The sequence below is a fragment of the Platichthys flesus genome, chromosome 10, assembly GCF_949316205.1.
Source record: "Platichthys flesus chromosome 10, fPlaFle2.1, whole genome shotgun sequence".
NCBI lineage: Eukaryota > Metazoa > Chordata > Actinopteri > Pleuronectiformes > Pleuronectidae > Platichthys > Platichthys flesus.
In genome coordinates this window covers 8,396,058-8,416,766 of record NC_084954.1, presented here as the reverse complement: position 1 = coordinate 8,416,766, position 20,709 = coordinate 8,396,058, and the positions used below count along the sequence as shown (strand labels likewise).

The window sequence follows — 20,709 nt, the reverse complement described above, 5'->3', positions numbered from 1 at the left end:
ACTTGATTTATATGGCACTTTTCATACAAAATCAGGGTGCTTCACATTAAATATGCAGTTAAAAGAGAACAACAGATGCTTAAATCTGTCAACTAATGAAAATATAGAAGATAATTAAGGAAGTAAAAACGTGAACTCACCATGATGGTAGCCTTCACCTGGCTGTAGTTTCTGGGGTCGTTAGCTCGGTTTCTCAGCAGCCTCAGTTGACTTTCTTTAGATATCAGCCAGCAGGAGAATTCAGCGTACCTACAGGAAAATAAATCATTTAAATTTCTACTCCTACAAAATTCTATTTATTAAAAACATTATCACTAAGAACATTCTCCTCATCACAGCTGTTGGTTTCATGGAAACTTTGGGATGTAATTAATGTTCAGCAGTGGGTGGGAATGCTCAACACATTCATCTATGATTACAAAACAAATTTTACAAATCTTGTGACTGCACTATAAGACTGTACCTTGCGTTGTACTCCTTCCATTTATCTGGGTGCTGCATTATCTTCTGAAGAGTGTTCTCAATTTCCTCTTGGACCTCAGAGAAATCCTTTCTTGCTGTTTCCAGGGTCTGGTGAGCAGGGTCACTCTCAGGGAGCTTTTGACAAAGTTCCTCCATCAGCTGCAGCCTTTTCTCGCAGATGGACTGAGGGCCCTTTTCCCTGAAGAAGGCCTGAGAAAAAAATGTTTTATCTTTCAGTAAAAGTGAAAACAGTGGATTTTAGCAACTGTCCCAGAGCTTTTTATGTAGAGAAAAATGTATTTAAGTCCATGTGTCTTTTATGATGTGACAATAAATAATAAATAATACAATATTAAATTTTAAACCAGAATTTTTTTAAACATTTATTTGATAAAACTGCAGGAAAGTATTTCCTTGACACGGATAGAGACTCAGATCTTTTGTATGAAGTTCATCTTTCCAGAGCAGTGAATTTGCATTGAACTGTTTCATACTGAGTTAATTAATAAGTGGAACCCAGCCAGCAAAGTGCTCTGTGCTCACCCTGTGCTCCTTGATGAGCCTCTCGCTGCCCATGCTGGCGAGGTGGCGGTTCTCCCTTGTCACCTCCGCCTGGGACTCCTGCAGCAACAACGTCAGCTTGCTCCTCTCCACCTCCACTTTCAGGTGCAGGATGTGAAAAGGGGCATCTGTCTGGATATCCTGTAGAGAGCAAATACAAATATAATGATTCAGTTTTGAGCAAGATTAGAAAGTTTAATATCAATATAGCTTTATTTTCGTCAGTAAAAAATAAAAGAGGATTTCATTATTACAGTATGACTTTTAAATATGTACTGTATGAATGCATCAGCATCAACATTACGCACGATAAAGGTTCAAACTATATCATTGTTTAAGAGCAGTTTTCTCTGTCACTATTCATCATACAAACCTTCCAGTGCTTGTGCAGCTTCCTGACGGTTTCCTGCAGCGACTGCTGCTCCTGCTCTGGCAAAATATCTGTCAGCTCATCACAAGCCTTGAGGAAAGTATTCAACACTCGCTGGTCCAGCTGACCAAAGTATTCCTGCAAAAACACATCAAGTTCTCACATTTTCACATTTCACTTATACATATTTGTATGCATCTTAGTTATGGAATTGTGTATTTAAAGTGTTTTCCATGCTGTACATAGACCAATTGTGGGCTTTGTATAGAATTAAGTCCTCTTCAGAAGTCAGAAGATTGATATAGGCAACTATACATTTCCTGGTCTGTATCTGTTCACTTGATGCATCCACATGCATAAAGTACTTTAGAGTGATTAAGTGCCCTTGTCTATAACGTGCAGTATAATATGGGTAGTGCATTGTCATAGACATATACTTACTGTGTGTTTCTTGAGCAGCTCCTCCGGGTTGCCTCGCTCTGTCAGACAGTTCTGGGCCATTTTAAGAACCTCCTCCAGCTCGAGCCGTGACTCATCAAACCTCTTCATGAGGCTGCTGTTTGCCTCCTCATGCTTCCGCCACTCTGTAGATTCCTTTATCATGGTCTAAACGCACAACATGTTCTTTTTAAAAGCTTTACCAATTATAAAGATTGCATCGAATTAGATTAGGCCTGTTTCTTACCTGTGAGGAAGCCTGCAGGTCTGCTACTCGTTTTTGCAGGAGACTCATGTTCATATGCTGCAGGGTTTTGCTGCTGCTCATTATTTTCTGGATATTCTGGTGATTCCTCTCTATCACTGTCAGACACTTCTTACAGCTATGCGTGAAGGTCACCAGCTCCTGCAGAATTCAATGACAAGCAAAGTCTTAGCCAGGATAACAGTTTATATCCCAAGGCTTCACTTTTCAGTCTAAAACATACAAGACATATAGAAAAATACTTGACGTTTGGTATTTTATCCATGTATCTAAAAGTCATTCAGTAAAAATCATGTCATGGTTGACACCATGTTGAAAGTCTTAGTTCAGTTACCTTGCAATTCTGTTTAAAGTCTACTGGCCCCTCAGAGTCGGCGGTGCTGGTGATATGACTGGCTTTCTCCAGGGCCTGGTAGAAACCTGTAATGTTCTTCTCCATTTCTTCCAGTTGAGGTAATAAAGACTGGGACTCCCTTAGCAGCGGCAAGATCCTCTCCCTCACCTGACGGAAGACAACATGCTGATTAAAGAGAATTACAGGGGGACCCATTCGTTGTTCTGATTCTATATCAATAAATTTGGGTTTAAAGTCATGAAAGCAAATAATTACTGTTGAAGGAAATACTGCACCCTTGGAAATTTTGACTGATCAAAACATTGTGTTTTTACTTCATATTCACAAGCTTTTGTTTGCTCTTCAAACAATCATTTGAATATAATTTGCAAATATAAAAGTTATAATAAAGCAAATATTTATTTTATGTCAACAACAAATTGAATGGCACACTTTAGAATGACATGCACACACCTTGCTCAGTTGCTCTTTGACCGAGCTCATCACGGCCATCATCTGTGAAACCTCCTCCTGTGGAGTGTCTTTGGTCAACAGCTGAGCCGTACGGCTTGCTGCCTTACAGGCCGCTTCCATAGCTGGCACTTTGTGCTTGATCTCCTGTGGAGGGTTGTGACACACAGTTTGATATTACATATTAAATACCAATTACAGCCCTCATGAAGGTAGGCCATAATGCAGCACTGTTGTATTAACCTATTGTATTATAGACTTATAAACTGAAAACTGAGTATATATGTTAATTGCTTACTTCAACATCTTGAACAAAGGCTCTGACGTTCAGGAAAGATACTTGGATGGGAGCAGTCATCTTCTCCTCAGTCGCATCCATGAAAACCTTTAAGGTATTAATACCATCTTGGTAGTCTTGCCTCAACTTATCCACTTCATCCGCTCTTGCAAACTGACAGCGAAACAGAAGAAAACAGCGCATTGATGAATTTGATATTTAAAAAAACAAATTTTTCCATTTTGTATTGGTTGTTTAAAGGCACATTGCATTTACATGTTTGACTTTGACGAATAGCTCCCTCCATCTCCCATTCAGAAGAAGAAGCTGCTGTTTGAGATCTCGTGAAACTGTGTCATCGCAAGTCTCAATCAGAAAGTTCCCAGCATCATTCATGTCCATGTGCTGCTGGATCCAGTGAGAGAGGTTTCTGAAGAAATCCTAAAAGGAGAAATACCACAGCTGTTTAGATGCACGTCGTCCAGCCAATCACAGCAGAGTATAGTGTGGGCATGATAAAAGTTTTGCTCACACATGTTAGGAAGACAAATAAAAGCTTTAGTTTATGAACAACACTCTCTATCATCAGGAGCATCAGTGAGTGTACGTACGCGCTTGGCATTCTCTGAGTGGTTGAGCATCTGCTCAGCATCCTCCAGCCAGGCTTGCAAAGCGGCCACTGTACCACTATACTTCTCCCAGTTCGAGATCACCTCCTCCAGCATGCTGCGAACACTCCGCACCTCCAGAGCCAGGTTCTTCCACTGAGCCGAGGCTTCGCTGAGGAATTTACTTACCCCTTCTGCTTCATCAACTGAAAATCCAAGTTTAAATATGGAACTAGTTCAGTTTAATTCAAACCAATAAGGGAATCAACTGTGCATTCAAACAGCATTCAAATAATATATGTTGATAATTTAGCCATTTGGTGGATCCGGCTTTGTATTAGGTCGCATCCATCATGCCAAAATAGCATTTCAATCAATGTTAGATCACTGTAATTTTTCATGCATATTGCAAGACTATGATTATTCTGTGCCAGGGGTTAAAAGGTTTAGTGCAGGACGACATGTTCAAGATGAGTAGGTCAGGAGACAGGCAAGGTTAGGGATCGTCAAACTGTTTTTGGACTTACCTCTGTTACAGGTCTTAGACCCTGTAACATGAAATTGATGATAAGACTGTTTATCTTGAGCCAAAATAAATATATCTGTATAATATACATAGGTAATAGACAACCTGAATTAAAACAGTAAAGGGTCTTACTTGAACTGTCAGACTTCACGTAAATCTCTGCAGCTTGCTTGAGGGCTGAGGAGAATACCTCATACTGCTCAAAGAACCTATGGCCTTCAATGAAATTCTGGAATTAAAATAGAAAAAAATTCAGATTAATTGGTTTAATAAAGTCAGTGAAAGTGAAATCCTGCTACTACAGTGCCATTTATTTCAACTTACAAGGTAGCTTTGCAACAGGAGCTCAACCGAGTCTCGGCGGCCATATTTAATGATCCAGGACTTGAGCTTGGATTCAGCCAGGACGAGAAACGACATCAGCCGATACTTTATTTCCCAGAATTCCAATTTAATCAGGTGAGCATGTGATGATGTGGACACAAAGTTAAACCTGGAAATCAAACAAATGATCGACCATCACTTCATTTTATCGATACAAACGTTTGGCCTAATAAAAACTGAAAATCAAGTCTGTGTTTATTCATAAGCAATAATTAAATAAAACAATTTGAAAAGGAAGTAGTAATAAAAAATATAGCTGTTATAAAATAAATATCTCACCGCTCAGCTATGTCTTGGAGCTGTTCAGGTGGAACAGGAACTCCATTCACCGATCTGTCCCTATGGATCTGCTGGAAGGTTTGTCTGTGGGATTCCAAGTTCTTTAACACTTCCTGCAAAAGGAAAAACATAAAATCATGTTCACGCTGGATTTCCTTTACACTGCACTTGTATTAAACAAACAAAATACAGTGAATCTCAATGGCATGTTACCTTATGCTGTTCCAGTTTTCTGTGAAGAACATTGGCCGTCTCCTCATGTGCATGTTGGATGGGAAAGTCCTCTCTCAGAGCCATTTCTGCCCTGTGAAGCCAGGCCCCGATCACCCCCAGAGGACCAGGCAGGGACTTGTCCAGATGGATATGCCAGTCCAGCAGCTGCAATTGACATGCGTTAAAAACCCTCTCTAGCAAAGCACGATCCCACCATAGAAGATGCTGAAATGATCAAAACACTTCCACATGTTCACAAGCAATCCGGCTATGAAGGAGATTTTTGTGTGAGTCCATTCAAGCTGAGGACGTCCAGAGGAGCAGGCAGTGCACTGAACAAAACCTCCTCTGTTTCCCGTCTCCTCCCCACAAAAAAACTCTTGTATAAAAGCTTGCACTCCACTGAACTTCCATTGGCAGTGAATAAATAGAACAATCCGAGCTCATTATGACACGTTTCAATGTTTGCATTGCCATCATTTTAGCCAAGAGAAGCACAATGAAAAATAAATAACAGAATTATCAATTATTAATCCTCAGGTTTTGTTTAATTTAGAAAATGATTAATTATCCTAATTACTTCTGCTTTCGCTGTGGCTTTGTTATAAATTATTTATGCTACACAGAAGCATGCAGCACAATTACCCTGGCAGACACACGGTCCCAGGCCTGTTTGACCAGAGCTTGGTCCACAGACAGCTTGCCGTCCCTGTTGACCGGCTGCAGCAGTGGATCGGTCTGCTTCTTCTTCATTTCGTACTGTACACGGAAGCTCTTAAATGCCTGCAAATCAAAAGTAGACACACAAGCGGTAGGAGTTGATAAATGTTTTAAAGCAGAATATAACAGGGTGCACTTTGGCTTTTTACTAGTCTGACTCACATGATACTTGTCGGTGAGGTTTCCCTCTGCTCCCTGGGCACGAAGCACGTCTCGTTCCAGCTGGTCTAAAAACACCTTCAGCTCTCGCAGCATCTTCCGCTCCTCTCTCTGTCCCAATCAGAGTCACAGAAACAATCTGACAATCTGACTTCTATCTTTTTTTTATATCATTAGCATGCAAATATCTTGAAAAACTCACACCAAACCAACATTCCAGAAACACACAGTTAAAGATTAGATGTTAACAGATTCCACAGATGGTCGACCTCTACATATTAGTGCTGATTAGTGTTACAAGTTGAGGAAGAACTAAAGGGGGCACGGATATGAAAAGTACCATCTGTCAGTTTTAGTGAAACATACCTCAAGCATTTGTTCTATATCTTGTGGACCAAACTATCCCGGGAAAGCAGCAAAGGCACACAAGGAGATTGAAACACACCAGACGAGAGGCATTAGAGCAGCAAACACAAAAAGCATCTGATGGGAGATGGGATGAAGGCAAAGGTGGTGGGATCACACTCCAAACTGAAAGCATGCAGCACCATGGCCTGATCTCTCACCTTGAGCACTGGTACTGACAGTGCAAAGGTTGGAATTGAGCGGAGAAGCAGCTTAATGTGCACAAAAAACAAGTGAAGAAATTAAAGGAGTCTGTGATGATGGAAAACAAAAGGCTGATGATTATGTTACTTCTGTGTTCATTCTTTAATTAATTTATTTAATTTAATTTGAGCTTGTGTGATTAAATGATGAGGATGAAGAAAAGCAGGCAACAATCAAGCTGAGCAGGAGTTTGCAATAAGAATATACTCTTATGATTTGAGCATCTCTGCAAATGATGATACACTGCAATTTTTAGGGAAACTTGGATGTAAATAAGATATACAACTATGAAAACAGTCTTAAAATACAAGATAAATAGTAGAAAATCAATTCTGAAACAGCATTAAGTGAAAATTATGGTATTTTCCCACAAAATTGCCCAATGTATTGCCTAATGTGTAATGAATATACAGGATCACATGTTTTAAACAGGGTACCTCATCCTGCTGCCCGTCAGTCTCAGAGTGGTGCGGGTTCGGGTAATGCTTGAGGAACTGAGCCACGTACGTCATAATGGATTTCTCATCCGGCTTGTCTACATCAACATCTACAGAACAACACAAACATTAAATGATGCAATGGATGATCTGAATATATAAATAAAATGTGTTTCAGGCATCCAAAATCCTTTTAAACTTTTGACTTTATATAATGACTTATGTATGACAAAGCAGTTACATTTGGCATTAAGTTCCTATAACAAATAAGCACCATGTGACCTCAGGTGGATAAATCGCAGCCAGCTGGACAGATAATTATACATTATTCTATGGTTTCATCTCCACCACTGACCTAAAGTTTCTAGAAACCATTTCAGTGCAGCTCTTTATGCAATAAAGCATCACGACTCTGCTGGAGAAGACAGGACTGCAGAGCCACTGCAGGCTGCCTCACACCCACTGACTAACACTCAGACTTGTGTACACAGAGAAGTATAATCCTCTGGAGAGTGTCACTGATCTTTTCAGCTCACATTTGGTCAAACTGTTCTTATAGAATGGATTGAAAGTAGAGAGAAAGTTCACTTAAAAATAGACTGGTACATCCAGTTAATAACTGCTGCTGTTATGTCTAAAACACTGTTTAATTGGAAATACAAAAGTTTAAAAACACTCATCGATTTAATAACACGTATTCACTGCTATTCTGCCTGAGTGGTGTGTATCCCTGATGTATTAATGCAAAAAGCAGTCGAGGTGAAGGTCACCTTCTGGATCCAGCAGACGGGGAATACCCAGCTCATTTTCAGCGAGTGCAAAGGCGTCTTCCAAATTCTCCCTGTTGCCTCTCCTCCGCACAACCTCCATGTCCACCAGGTCAGGCCTGATGGCATGTATTACCGACTGGAAAGCAACACCATCTCGCCAGCTGGGCCCAAAGTCCTTCACCTGAATTCCATGATGCCTGAAATGACATCAAATTGTCAGATGCATTGTAGTTGCTAGTTTGTTTCAATATCATATTTAGATACTTGCATCTACACCAATATTGTTAAACATCAAGCCAAACGTGACGTACTTGGCAGACGTGCCCTGCACCCATCCAAGCAAGGCCTTCTTGGCATTGCCCTGAAACTTATGGACCACTTTTCGCTTCATGGGAGGGCTTCCTGTTTCAGAGCTGGTTAAACTCTCCACAGAGGAGTTGCTGTTGGAAAGTGGCTGGAGGGCTTGCAGGTTGCTGGTTAACTCCTCAATCTAAAAGAGAGAGGAGAGAAAAGAAAGGAGATTGCACTGTGACCATGGCAACATGAAACAAAAAATGACTTGCCTTAATTTGTATATCTGTGTTTCTGGCACAACCCGTCCACTGACGATTGACAAGTGGTTTCAATGTTGAGACAAACATATTTGGTCCTGCAGTTTTTGATGTGCATTGGTTATTTATAAGCTACAACTCCTCTTGTAGGGAGCCCGGGTATTAAACTCTCAGTATTGAGGGACCGCAGTTGATGTTGTACCTGGAAGTAGAGGATAATGGTCCATATCAACCCAAGGACAATTGATGGTCGTCCATCTGCGATGTCAGTGGCATGAATATTAACAAGTTTGATCTGAAAGGGGGGAAAAGAAACATGAAGAGGATTATTCTGGAAATAAAGACACAGCGTGGGAGTGAGAACATTTTCCAAATCCCCCCCCCCCCCCAGAAAAGCTTATTGAGTTTAAAATCATCCAAATAATATTATTATGTTTGCTCTGAGTCATCAAAACCAAGTCTTTGATGCAGGTAGGTATTTTTTATCATGGAGCATCTGTATAGCCAAACCAGGAAGGTAGAAACAGCCAGGGGATGAAAAGTGAACCAGAATGAAAAAAAAAAAAAGAGAAAAGTTCAAAACAAATGTATCACAGTACTGCAAACCTTGCACTGGAGAACTGCCAGAATTCATCAGAACATTGTTCTAGTCAAAATGCATCAAATGCATGTCAGTAGAAAAGCGCAATGACTACATTTACAGAAACAGAATGACAAGCATTCAAGCATCGCCTCGTACCAATCGTGCATCAAATGAAAAAGAATGCATACAGTACGTGATCACACAGGGCATTTAATGGCGACTGACCGGAGATCCACGATACACAGACTGAAGGCACACATGACGGGAGAGGGATCACAACAATGTACATCTCAGTCCTCATGGAACCCAGATGAAAGTTGACTTTCATGACTTCTTAAACGGACCATCGACCTTAGTAAGACATCCCATCCTTTTTTCTACATGATCTTTACAGAATACCTCTAAACATTTACAGGATTAAATTAGCTATTATGGCTGAATGCTCACCTTCCTGCCTTCAAGGAATTTGAGCGCAGTGCCGATGTTGGAAACCCAGTGGATCCTCTTCAGCTGGCGGCCCTGCTCACAGGGCTGAAGATAGAGAGGAGGGACAAGTGAAAATCAAGGTCACGAAGGAAGCAATGTCAGATTGAAATATGGGATATATCATTCGAACTTGGCTGATTTGGAATATAGTAAAAAAGAGACTAACTCTAGATGCTCTTTTTGTCGACTGTACCAACCACCCACTATGGCAGTTGTTGAGTATATTTTCTTACATAAATTAACTGATGATTGCCAAAGCTGCTTTAAGAGGAAAAGTATATCAATCTGTTAACTCAGGCTGATATAAGCCAGCAGGGAGGCACATCTGAGAGCACTGAGTGAATCCATCAGGCAGTGTTCACTAGTGCGAGCCACTCCTTTGCTTAACAAAGGTTTTAAAGATGACATGGCAGTTTGTAGCAGGTACAGTTCTATTTGCTAAATACCTATCAGAGTCAATGCCAATGTGTGTGCAGGCAGGTTTGTGTGTGGGTGTGTGTGTGTGTGAGGAGAGAGAGTGATTTGCTAACAACTTCTCCCAGCAGGAAGCCCCAGATCTAAATCTAATTTATATTCTATCCATTTGTTCATCATAATTTATGAGTGTTTACACTATTTACTTAGACATTTATTATCAATCACCATTTTCATTTGGAAACATTTCTAATTTGTTTAGCAATCAAAATTAATTACACAAATGTATATTTAGTTTCTTTTATTAAACATTGATGGATTCTAAGTTTTTAACTGTAAATCACTGTTAAGTGAATACAAATGTAACAGAAGTGGCAGCAGATTCGAGTTTCAAATGGTGAAAGATCTGCCTTGATTGACATATGCACTATTATGAGTGAAATCAGGCACAGGTGCATGATTTAAATCCAGATATTAAATCACCATGTGCAAACGGAATCAAGCATCTTAAAAGGTATGAATCAGCAAATCTACGCAATCATGTTTAAATACTGTGAAAAAATAATGGATAAGTACAACTTACTAGTCTCTGACCAGACAGCACCTCCAACAAAGCCAAGAGCTTCACCCCATCTTTGATGTCCTCAAAAAGGTCATTAACCTCTAGAGGGGATTTATGCTGGAGGAGAGAAGACAGAGGTTTAACATTTTTAAATGCAGAAACACAATGTTGTGAACTCTTGAAATCATTTAACGAATCAATCTGTGACAGCATCAGAACCAGCTATGTTGCACTGTTAGTGTGAGAGGATATTGGTATTCTAACCCATCAGTAGGGGAGAGGAGCAACCAAATGCTGTTTGTGACAAACAGGCTTGTTAGCAACAGAGCCTCCCTGCAGCTGAAAAGATGGTGCCTTTTCCACAGCAGTGGCTTGGTGCCCGGTCCTGGGGCGTTGGTACTGGTATAACCCTAACTGAGCACTGTCTCCTTGTATCATATCCACACATTTACAGAGATGCACACTCACAAGTTTAAGGACAATGCTAGACTCTTCCGCATAAGTAATTACCGAATAAACAAATGAAACAGATGCATGTTTGTTCGTTAGAGCGAAGCTTTAATTAAAAGGACGCCATGGGAATTCTTTATTTGGCTTCGTATACAGGCCATTTCACAACTCAACATATTCCATGACAGGATGCAGTTGGCTGCCTATGTGGGGCAAAGCAGTGTCAAGAGACAAGCGTCTGTCCTGTTAATCTCTACAATTACAATTATGACTCTATATACAGTTGAATATACTACTTCAAAACCATTAATCTTTATCCATTATGTTCATTTTAGCTGGATTTAAAAAATAATGTTTTTTAAAATGATACTGCTTATTTGTACAATCAGACAAATATATGGCCTCTGTCATTTGAAAAAGATTACAAATTGGAAAGTAGTTAACAAGGAAACAGAGTCACATGAGACTTTCTATCAGTGGGAAAACTGTGAAAATCACTGGAAAGGTGCTGAGCAATAAAAAATCGGAGGAAATGGAAACAAAGGCTGCAAGGGAAGCGGTGACAACTGCAGGAAGTTCAAACTTAGATAAAACACACTTTCACCCCAAAAAAAGACATTCCATTCACTGGTCATCCATTAACACACACAAAAATACTGGAAAAATCTGTCTACAGTGCAACTATGACTGAGCGTTCTTCCATGAGGTAACTAATGCTACATTAGTCCTATTGGTATGCACAGTGAGTTAGCTCGGGCGCAGACCTTGAATAATGAAGAATAGAGCAACAGAGAAATCATACGTTGGCTCACCACACAAAATCCCATATCCAGTTTTAGAAGCTGTGGTTTGAACTGTTGTGGGCAGATCAAACAAAAAAAAAGACCCAACTAAACACAATTTGTCTGCCAGGTTCCAGACTGGCTGTTTAATCCCAGATGACACAGCAGAGTGTACAGTTAGTAACTTAAATATTCTCAGCATCACATTGTGAATCTTGAGCAAATAATTCCCAGGTTCATCTCAAAGCTGTTTGTGATCTATTAAAGCACCTGTTCTTTTTAGGGTCACAGTGTGATGCACTGCAGCATGAGACAGTGTGTTATTGCCCTGCACTCAATGCCATGTAGTTTACATGGATGTCAGGGACGGACAAATGCCTGCAGGGAATTGTCCTCACCCTCTTGCTCTCCATCTGCACACCGCATTACTGTCCCTACCAGTCTTGCCAATACTGCCCACACACACACACACACACACGTGCATGCAAACACACACAGTGCATCAACAACCAAACACATATTTGCATACCAACACAGGCAGACACAGAAAACCACCAACACACAGAAACATACACGCCACGCAGTAACTCCATCAAAACCCCATAGTTTGTGAAGAGAGTCTATATAAGTAGAAATGTACTTAGTGAGATTCTTTAAACAGGACTGCAGAGATTCCCCTGAGCGCCGTCATGTCTGTGTAATCTTTGCAGCAAAGCAACAAGCAACTGTCTCGTCCGTGACCTTTTCAGTGCTTCTCCTCTCAGGATGACAGAGCAGAAGAATCACAGATGAACTGTACAGAGGGGGAGTTCCTTCCCCATCATTAAGTCCAGCAAACTGTCATTAGAAACATACATTAAGCATGATTCGATTTGAAAGGCTTTTCAATCAACCCTAAATCCTGCCATTACTTGCAGCTAATAAAATAAATTCCATTATCTTGTGCATTGTGTTATTCAAGGCCATTATTGTTACGTTGTAAAGCTTGTGTTGCAGTCAGTCCTCTACCACTGACCCAAGAGAAGCTTCATTATCATGACGAGCAACAAAACATACATCACGAGTGTCTGTGATGAGAAAGGTCAGCACGGCACAGCACAGCTTCACTGGTGACGAAATGGCTTTGACAATTTGTTTAACATGGGCCTGATGAGCTTGTAATATCCACATGAGTGTGTGTGTGTGCGATTAACAACGACCGTTAAGTGTGCAAGGAGTGGACGGCACGGAGGAAAATTCACACTTACCTTTGCCAGATGAGAATTGATCCATTTGGTGAAGGTTCTCTTCTGCACCGCCTCTTGCTCACCTGAAAAGAAAAGGCACAGGACACATGTCAATACGTGGTAGACGCCGGTGGAGTCTCATACCTGAGGACCTTGTGACGTTGATAGAGGACACGCAACAACCGGCAAGAATAGATGCAACAGGAACGTGGGGATCTGAGTAGGTTTTTTCAAAAGAGGTTAATGGATTCTAGATATGGATTGGTTGGGTTTATAGATACCACAGGAACATAAAAAATAAATAAAATATTTATGTCCAACTATTGTCAGTGATTGTCTTCGTGGGACTCCCCGGTCGTGATCGTGCTTAAGCCAACTTCATGTTACATAATTTCACACTGCCTCAGGGATGTTGTGTAGCAATACCTCGGCCATGCACCAAGCAAGTAAGAGGACTGACTTCAGTAATGATTATATCTGTGCGATGTCATTAACACAAGCCTGCTAGCAAACTGCCAGTATAATAGATCCTCCAGAGGAGTGCTCTCAAAAAGAGGTCATGCCAGGAGATTAGACACTGAGTAGGGAGGGAATTTCTGCCAACACATCCCCCCCCCCCCCCCCCACCCCTGTGCCCAGTAATAACATGCGTGAGTGTTCGGGTCACCCTCAGCCTCTTCTGTGGCCTATTATGTATGCAGCCACTTTTCCTCATGCATTATGCATGGGCAACAAAACAACTGATTCCCTTGCTTTTGTGACGCCGTTGTCATGACGAAGAGTGATTCCTAACACCCTGTCACGAATGCCGGTGGGCTAGTGCTGCACAGTGCAGTGAGTGGCCATTTTTAAACATCCACCCTCGGAGATGTAGACAGTGGTCACGTGTTTAATAGAAGCAGTGCGAACACTATACAGGGAGCAAAGACATCAAGTTAACCCACAGGCAAATGCTTCATCACTGATGCACAGGGGATGCCCACTGAAGCATAGGACGCTTATACAGATGCACACAAACACACACCAACACACACACACACACAAGCAACCATACAGATGCAGCACACATACAGCTGTGTCTGTGCAGCACAACTAGTTCACGTAGCAGGGATTCACCTACAGACCTCTGGCATATGTCACATCCCATATTAGCAACTCAGATGAGAGATGGAGGGGGCTGCTGCCCTACTTACCACGCAGATACTGAAAAAATCCAGTCACCAGGTTTAAAGAAGTCTTCCTGACAGAAACATCCTTGTAGTGAGCCATTCTACACCCCACTCTCCAGCTCTTTCCCTTTGCATTTCATGAGTTCCAGGGTTCAAATGTACGCATGTGGGAAAATAAGATCCACAGTGGAAAAACTGGCAAAAAACATGCAGAGGTCCTTTCCCCCTTTTTCCACCAGGAAGCAAAGCAGACCTGGCTGCCTGGTTTCCCTGCTGATAGCAAAAGAGCTGCTGGAGGCTGTGTTGGAAACGTCCCCTCCTCCCTGACACTCTCACACACAGACCCGCACACACACACCCAACCGCACACACGGACGGCAGAGGAGAAGCCTCTAACTGAAAGGGTGATTTACGGTCCCATCCTTCCGTCTTCCTGTCTTCCTCCCATCCAGAGGAGCCATGCCTGTATGGATGTGCACAGCCCCCACTGCACTGCCTAGCTGTATCACTGTACCGTCTGAGGCTGGAGAGAGATCAGCTAGATGCATGGCTCCACCAATCAGGATCTGGGAGGCAGTGATGTCACAGCCTTGGCTGTGTTCCCGATTTAAGCCTTGTTTGTGTGAGTGTTTGTGTGGCTGTGTATGTATGTGTGTGTATGTATTTGTGTGTTTTTATGGGCCTGTATTTGCCTACAACATTTGTCTAATCTCCTGTGACACTGACACATTTCTAAACGCATTACAGTGTCTCAGGCAATAATTGGTCAAATATTCCATAGGAAACAATTACTATTGTTTCAAATGTTGGCTGTAAATTGAAGTCCCTGTGGGCCTTTTAATGAGACAGACCAGAACTAAATTAAAAGAGAGCTGCTCAAAAGCTCACCATCTCTTAATAATTAATGCCGAGGCTGGTGAATGACATCTACCACCTGCTCTCTCCCTCTCGCCCTGTCTTTATCTCTCAGTGTCAATGCTATTGTGACGACAAAGCAGACACACCCACAGACCCCGGGGGTTCCCTCTGCATTCACAAGACACAGCAGTAAACAGCATCGTTTTTGGTCCCATAAGTCCGACCAGAACCAGTCAGTCTCTCTGCTGGACCACCACTCCAATGCTCACACGACAGTGAGTAAGTATAGTACATGATAGCCTATCATCTCCTGTAGGGCAAAAAATCCTTTTATTCCACCAAGACCACCCACATACTAAAAGCTTCTCTGATATACTAAAAATAGGCCTAGGCTTGTGATTCTATTATTAAAGCTGTAAAGACTTGCTGGTGGAGATGGCCCAGAAAAGCTATTTAGGTGAAGATGGATTTTTTTCTTTCTCTATTACATCAAAACAGCAAAAGGTTAAAAGTAGAACCATTAAAATGATCTTGACAGCTGCATGCTCTGAGAACACTGAGCTCTTAGAGAGACGGAAAATCGATGCTTATTGATGACCATGGCCCTAACAAAAACGTTAGATATTCAAACTATTATACACTGCAAATGAACAGTTTAAAAGAAAAATATGTATTTACGGTGTTTCGGATTTTACTATACGTTTAAGACTTTAACATCCCACCTCCATGAAGACAACACTTCTATATATTCTTAATTTGCACACTCTGCTGTATGCTTGCACTGTTTTTAAAACAGAGCAATCTTCTAAAACACATGACATCTATCAGGACATGCATTAGGTGTTCATATTAACTCAACTTTTCATAATAGTAATAGTTCATACATGATACTAACATCCAACAAAAAGAAGAGTTGGTGGCAAAAAGCTATGGAAATGTTTGTTTTTCTTTGTTCACCCAGGGACTGATAGGTTCAACCCAGGAAATTTCCTTTGGTGCAGGAAGTGATTTATTTTTTTTTCCACCAGAGGCAACCAGGGTAGAAAATCCAGAAAAAGGGGCAGAAAAAAAAAGCCGGCCCCTATAGCTCACCTCGTACCACATATCAAGGTTGAGTCCTAAACGCAGAAGCCCAAGTTCAAATTCAACTCAGCCCCTTTGCTACATGTCACCACCACCTGTCTTTTTATTGTCTCTCTACTGTCAAGATCAGATATGCCCAAACAAATGAAAATGATGCCAATACTACAGCCAAAATAAGGAAAAGGAATATGATTTTGAAATTTGAAATATAAACTTCAATTTTACTCAAACCAGCCAAAGTTGGCAGCAACTAAATTTAATCGGATACCAAGGAAATAAGTATTTTCGAACTGTTATCCCACTGACAAGAAAGAAACAAAATGAACAAGAACATATGAAATATAAAACTAACTTGTAAACGATAACTTCAACTTTCTCTGATATTCCAGCTGCTCAGCTTTACTGTATATCCAACTAGATATTAAGGAGCTGTCCAGAGTCCTGAACTTAGTTGACTCATTTTGTATAATCAAAGTTACGCATACAGCAAAAAAACTGTTCACATTTTGTGGCATTGATGTTGCACGTTTTAAGTTGCAACCTTATACTGATATCATGTAAATGGGCAATTCATTATTGTCTCCGCCACCAAACATGGTTTCCTGCCAAAGGTGGGGATAGACGCTCATATTGTTGTATATGCATCACATGGGATTATGATCAGTAGGAAATTTAAGAAAGGAAATCCTCTCCTCTCCAAAATAACCAAAAATAACTTGATACGGATTACACGATTAATGAGGAAAAAGTGATCTTAAAAATAGGATAAGGCTGTACATACCAAAAAGTTAAAAAACAAACAAAAAGGGGGTAAATACTTCCTGAATGCACCAGCAGTTTCTATCTGACAAGTATGAACTCATTATGTGAAACAGCTCAACATCATTGAGTCCTTATGTCTTGGTCAACTGACTTAATTCATCCTGAGGTAGCACTAGTCGCAAAGTGGCAAATCGAAAGTGGATATTCCCAGCAACAAACACCACGCAGAGCATCGAACCACTTACACATCTGCAAATCACACGTGTAATGGAGTACTTAAGATGATCTTAGCAGATGATACCTTTGGCAATACTGTGCTATAGGTGGTTGGCTTCACTGGCCTGTGTTGGTCACCTGGGAGCCCTGTAAAAGCCCACTCACTGTGTTGTTGTTGTTCCGTTTAGTGGAGAGCTGCCGCACTTATGCTCTGACAGGCCAACAACAATCAGGGAGGGCAAGATATGATTCAGAGGCTGAACTTGAGCCATTCCCATTGGACACAGACAAATAATGTGAAGGATTTCCGGATCTTCTAAAACAATATGACACCATCGTAATCTAATATTCAAAAACAAATGTCAAAATCTGGCTCGCAGAAATGATATGGCGTTTTAAAACCACTATATTCTGCAATACTGAAGCCGCCTGTGGCAGCTGTGCTGTGTTACTGTTACTGACACAGTAGTGTCAGTAACATCTCTTACAGCTGTCAACCGAAAAATGTCCTTTCTTGTACTTGCAGTTACACCAGCTTCCCCTTCTTGGTGAGCAAGCAGTTCGCTGTGGTTTTAGTTTGTGACCTTTTACAATAAAAGGGACAATTTTGTGTTACTGGCTTCAACAACAAAGTTGCTTTTCCGAGCGGAAATCATTTCATTCAAATTCAGACAACAGAATATTTTTCAGTGTTTGCTTTTATCTTTTTGAGATTAATTGTCTATTTGAGTCCGTTGCACCCTGCATGATTTTAATGATTCCGTGTTTAACGTGATTACTTCACAGGAATCTAAGAAATCGGGGGGGGAAATTCCAAAAAATGTTCAATATATATATATATATATATATATATATATATATATATATACTAATAGACATATCTCTCCCTGTATATGTATCTGATCGCCTCTCAAGATTTCCAGGAAGGGAAATCATCACACATTGAGTCGTCAAAGCAAACCCCTCGTCGGCCTTCGCACTTCATATCCTGTTTGACAAGCAGTCTCAACCAAACTGAAACCCACATGATCCCAGTCATAATGAGAGCAGGACGCCTGGCACGCAGACTTCACCACACGACGGAACCCTGAGGGCATTTTAGGTTGCAAAGTGTGGCCCTGAAACCAAACCGACAGATGCTCCTGTAGCATGATGGCAGTATTCAAAGTATTTCTTTCAACACATCTGCATTCACTACATTGCAGATTTGCAGACCGCAGTGAGCCTCCCTGCAGGATGCATGCAATGAAAGGACTATTACAAACTATACAAAATATACAAACATTACAAACTACCTCGCTGCTCCTTATCTATGGAGGAGCACCTACAACCAGTGGCTCAATAAAGTCTTTCAAATGTGATCTGACACCAAATTCCACTTCCTGACAAGAATCTCAATTTTGCTGATGATGCCATTTGAGAAAAGAGAAGACATATTTTTGTTATCTATGTTATCTTAAAATGTCTGCAGGCAAAAAACAAGTTGAGTTCACGTTTATGACTTAAACTATATAAGTAAAAAATAAAAAAAAGCTACCTAGAGAGACTTATAAAAGATGAAATCGATTTTAAGTGAGCTTATCATTCATGTCAGTTCAAGCCTGAGCCAGTGCAGGGGTGTGAAATGATGACACATTTTTCACAGATTAAGTTTATAATATATATTGATAATGAGATAATGGAAATAGCTATGCAGCACACCGGAAACCCAGGTCTCTCTGCAGCAGGAACTGGGCAACAATGGCACAACCACAGATTTTTTTTTTATAACAGTCGCTATGGTAACACGCCACATAGTGCGAAACTTCCTGGTATAGTGTAAATCCAGACACATACATCTGAACTGAGCCACAGCGGATGCCAGAAATGACCAGACATGAGTAGTGAGGGTAGCAGCCTCTTGCCCTAGTAACAAAAGGGGGACACTTCTCCTGTTATCGACCCATTCTCTTACCAAGGGCAGAGAGGGTGTCAGGTTTTAGTCGTGCTGCAGTTGTCGTGACTCTGTGTCTCATGTCAACACTCAGGGCAGATTAAATGTTTGTGATGATGCTTGACCTGCTCTCACTTTTATTTGTATGAAACGAATTGTGTCGGAAGTGATTTAAAAAAGAAATTACCAAGTTATTTTCACGACAAGTTGAGTTTGTGTTGCTGGGATAATGACACAATGTGAAGATGCATGCCTCATGATAAATATTGGCATGCTACTATCGACAGAAAATCTGATTTAAAGATGTGAAGACAGGCGGAATGATCTGAATCATGTGTCGACATCATGAGTTTCACAATTTTTACTGAATAAAATGAATTATGTTCCTCTAAATACTTTCACAGTTTCCTCTTCTGAGCTTCAGCACAGTGTTGAATATCTTTCTAAGTTTGGTCACAAGTTATCACAAGAATGAACAGAAAATGTCTTATTATACCAAATAAGATTATGTCTCAATTTGGAAAAGAAAAACCTGGCGACTAAAGATATCACATGCATGGTTAATCCAATGATCTGCATGTGTGATTAAGATCCTACAAGTGCAAACAGTTAGAAAACATTTGCAACTTTTCAGTTTTTAAAAACATACCCTACATTTGTATTTACTGTGTATTTTCAAGTCCAGCACCATAAATGAGAGTATTCTGAAAGCAGACAAACCCTTAACTGTAGGCATGTCCTATCACAATAATCCTAAAAAGCAATAAAGGTAAAGAAAAGCAATATTTTAACAAGTGTTCTAACAGTATGCCCAAATGGCTTATGTTAGAGGGCTTGTACCTAAGCATTAGTGCTTAAGCATCCTGCCTTGCAAAACCTGGGCAACTTCAGATGGGCACGGAGCCCAGTCCTTGAATCAGCACAATATCCCTGTGCAGCAGCGCTGGAGGAGAGAATGTTTTGTCTTCAAGCCAACTGAGTCAAAATCTGACACTTACCCTGCAGCTTTTGCATCACATTTGCAATGTCCACTGACGATCGACCCAAGAACCTGGGAGAGGCCATGTTGTCTCGCCGCAGCTGTATGACAAGGTGAGTCACAGAGGATCCAACAGTCCTGAGTGGGACATCCCCTCTGCTTGTCACTCCCTCTCCTCCTATCTCTCTTTCTAATTTCACCGCAGGACCAGGCCCAATTGAATCTCAGGTTTCATGCAGCCACAAGCAGGTTTACTGTCCAATAGAAGCACTTCTTCCATTCAGTGCCTGCAAAAGAGAAGCATGTTAATGGGGTTTCAAATTGAGGCCTCACCTTTTCTCAAAAGGATTCTTTAAGTGCACAGTTTGTCTTGAAGCCTACTTTCAAAACCATGTGCACTATCGAACTGATGCCTTTAGTGTGTTTGTGGTTGATGAAAGAGATAATACATTTCTTGCAGAGAAGTCCCACCCATACAGGACTAAATTATTACAGTTTTGAATTTTCTTGCACATTAGATGACACTATCTGATTTTTTCTTGCTCATCCTTGTCTCCTTGTGTAGTGATATGGTTTTGTATTGTACAGTGTTTTTGGATCTGTTGGGTATGAAATTGTTCTTGTATGGTCAATATTCACAAATCACAACTTGCCTCATAGGGCTTTAAAAAACGGTACAACGGTACAACAATCATATCTAATGTCTGTTCTTAAACCTTGACTAGGGTGAGGAAATTATTAACAGAAAAATTAAACGTGGAAAACATAGATA

At 40.8% G+C, this 20,709-nt stretch overlaps 1 protein-coding gene across 5 annotated transcripts in view; it reads right to left on the bottom strand.

Annotated features, from left to right (window-relative positions):
- Nucleotides 1-20,202, bottom strand: part of syne1b (spectrin repeat containing, nuclear envelope 1b) — a 69,812-nt gene extending 49,610 nt beyond the window's left edge. For 4 of the 5 annotated variants that reach the window (XM_062397591.1, XM_062397592.1, XM_062397593.1 and 1 more), the window contains exons 1-26: nucleotides 14,131-14,584; nucleotides 12,959-13,020; nucleotides 10,501-10,596; nucleotides 9,465-9,548; nucleotides 8,637-8,729; nucleotides 8,195-8,373; nucleotides 7,884-8,080; nucleotides 7,114-7,223; nucleotides 6,071-6,178; nucleotides 5,834-5,971; nucleotides 5,189-5,353; nucleotides 4,976-5,088; nucleotides 4,637-4,805; nucleotides 4,445-4,541; nucleotides 4,314-4,334; nucleotides 3,790-3,992; nucleotides 3,455-3,619; nucleotides 3,200-3,352; nucleotides 2,905-3,048; nucleotides 2,431-2,598; nucleotides 2,079-2,237; nucleotides 1,835-1,999; nucleotides 1,397-1,531; nucleotides 1,006-1,164; nucleotides 464-672; nucleotides 141-249 (exon numbers count right to left, since the gene is read on the bottom strand). In XM_062397591.1, the coding sequence (XP_062253575.1) occupies nucleotides 141-249; nucleotides 464-672; nucleotides 1,006-1,164; nucleotides 1,397-1,531; nucleotides 1,835-1,999; nucleotides 2,079-2,237; nucleotides 2,431-2,598; nucleotides 2,905-3,048; nucleotides 3,200-3,352; nucleotides 3,455-3,619; nucleotides 3,790-3,992; nucleotides 4,314-4,334; nucleotides 4,445-4,541; nucleotides 4,637-4,805; nucleotides 4,976-5,088; nucleotides 5,189-5,353; nucleotides 5,834-5,971; nucleotides 6,071-6,178; nucleotides 7,114-7,223; nucleotides 7,884-8,080; nucleotides 8,195-8,373; nucleotides 8,637-8,729; nucleotides 9,465-9,548; nucleotides 10,501-10,596; nucleotides 12,959-13,020; nucleotides 14,131-14,206 (3,477 nt within the window). In that variant the 5' untranslated portion in view covers nucleotides 14,207-14,584. Of the gene's footprint in view, nucleotides 1-140; nucleotides 250-463; nucleotides 673-1,005; nucleotides 1,165-1,396; nucleotides 1,532-1,834; nucleotides 2,000-2,078; nucleotides 2,238-2,430; nucleotides 2,599-2,904; nucleotides 3,049-3,199; nucleotides 3,353-3,454; nucleotides 3,620-3,789; nucleotides 3,993-4,313; nucleotides 4,335-4,444; nucleotides 4,542-4,636; nucleotides 4,806-4,975; nucleotides 5,089-5,188; nucleotides 5,354-5,833; nucleotides 5,972-6,070; nucleotides 6,179-7,113; nucleotides 7,224-7,883; nucleotides 8,081-8,194; nucleotides 8,374-8,636; nucleotides 8,730-9,464; nucleotides 9,549-10,500; nucleotides 10,597-12,958; nucleotides 13,021-14,130; nucleotides 14,585-19,956 lie in introns of those variants that run through there. The other variant, XM_062397596.1, reaches the window with a different exon arrangement.
- Between the last annotated feature and the right edge of the window lie 507 nt (nucleotides 20,203-20,709).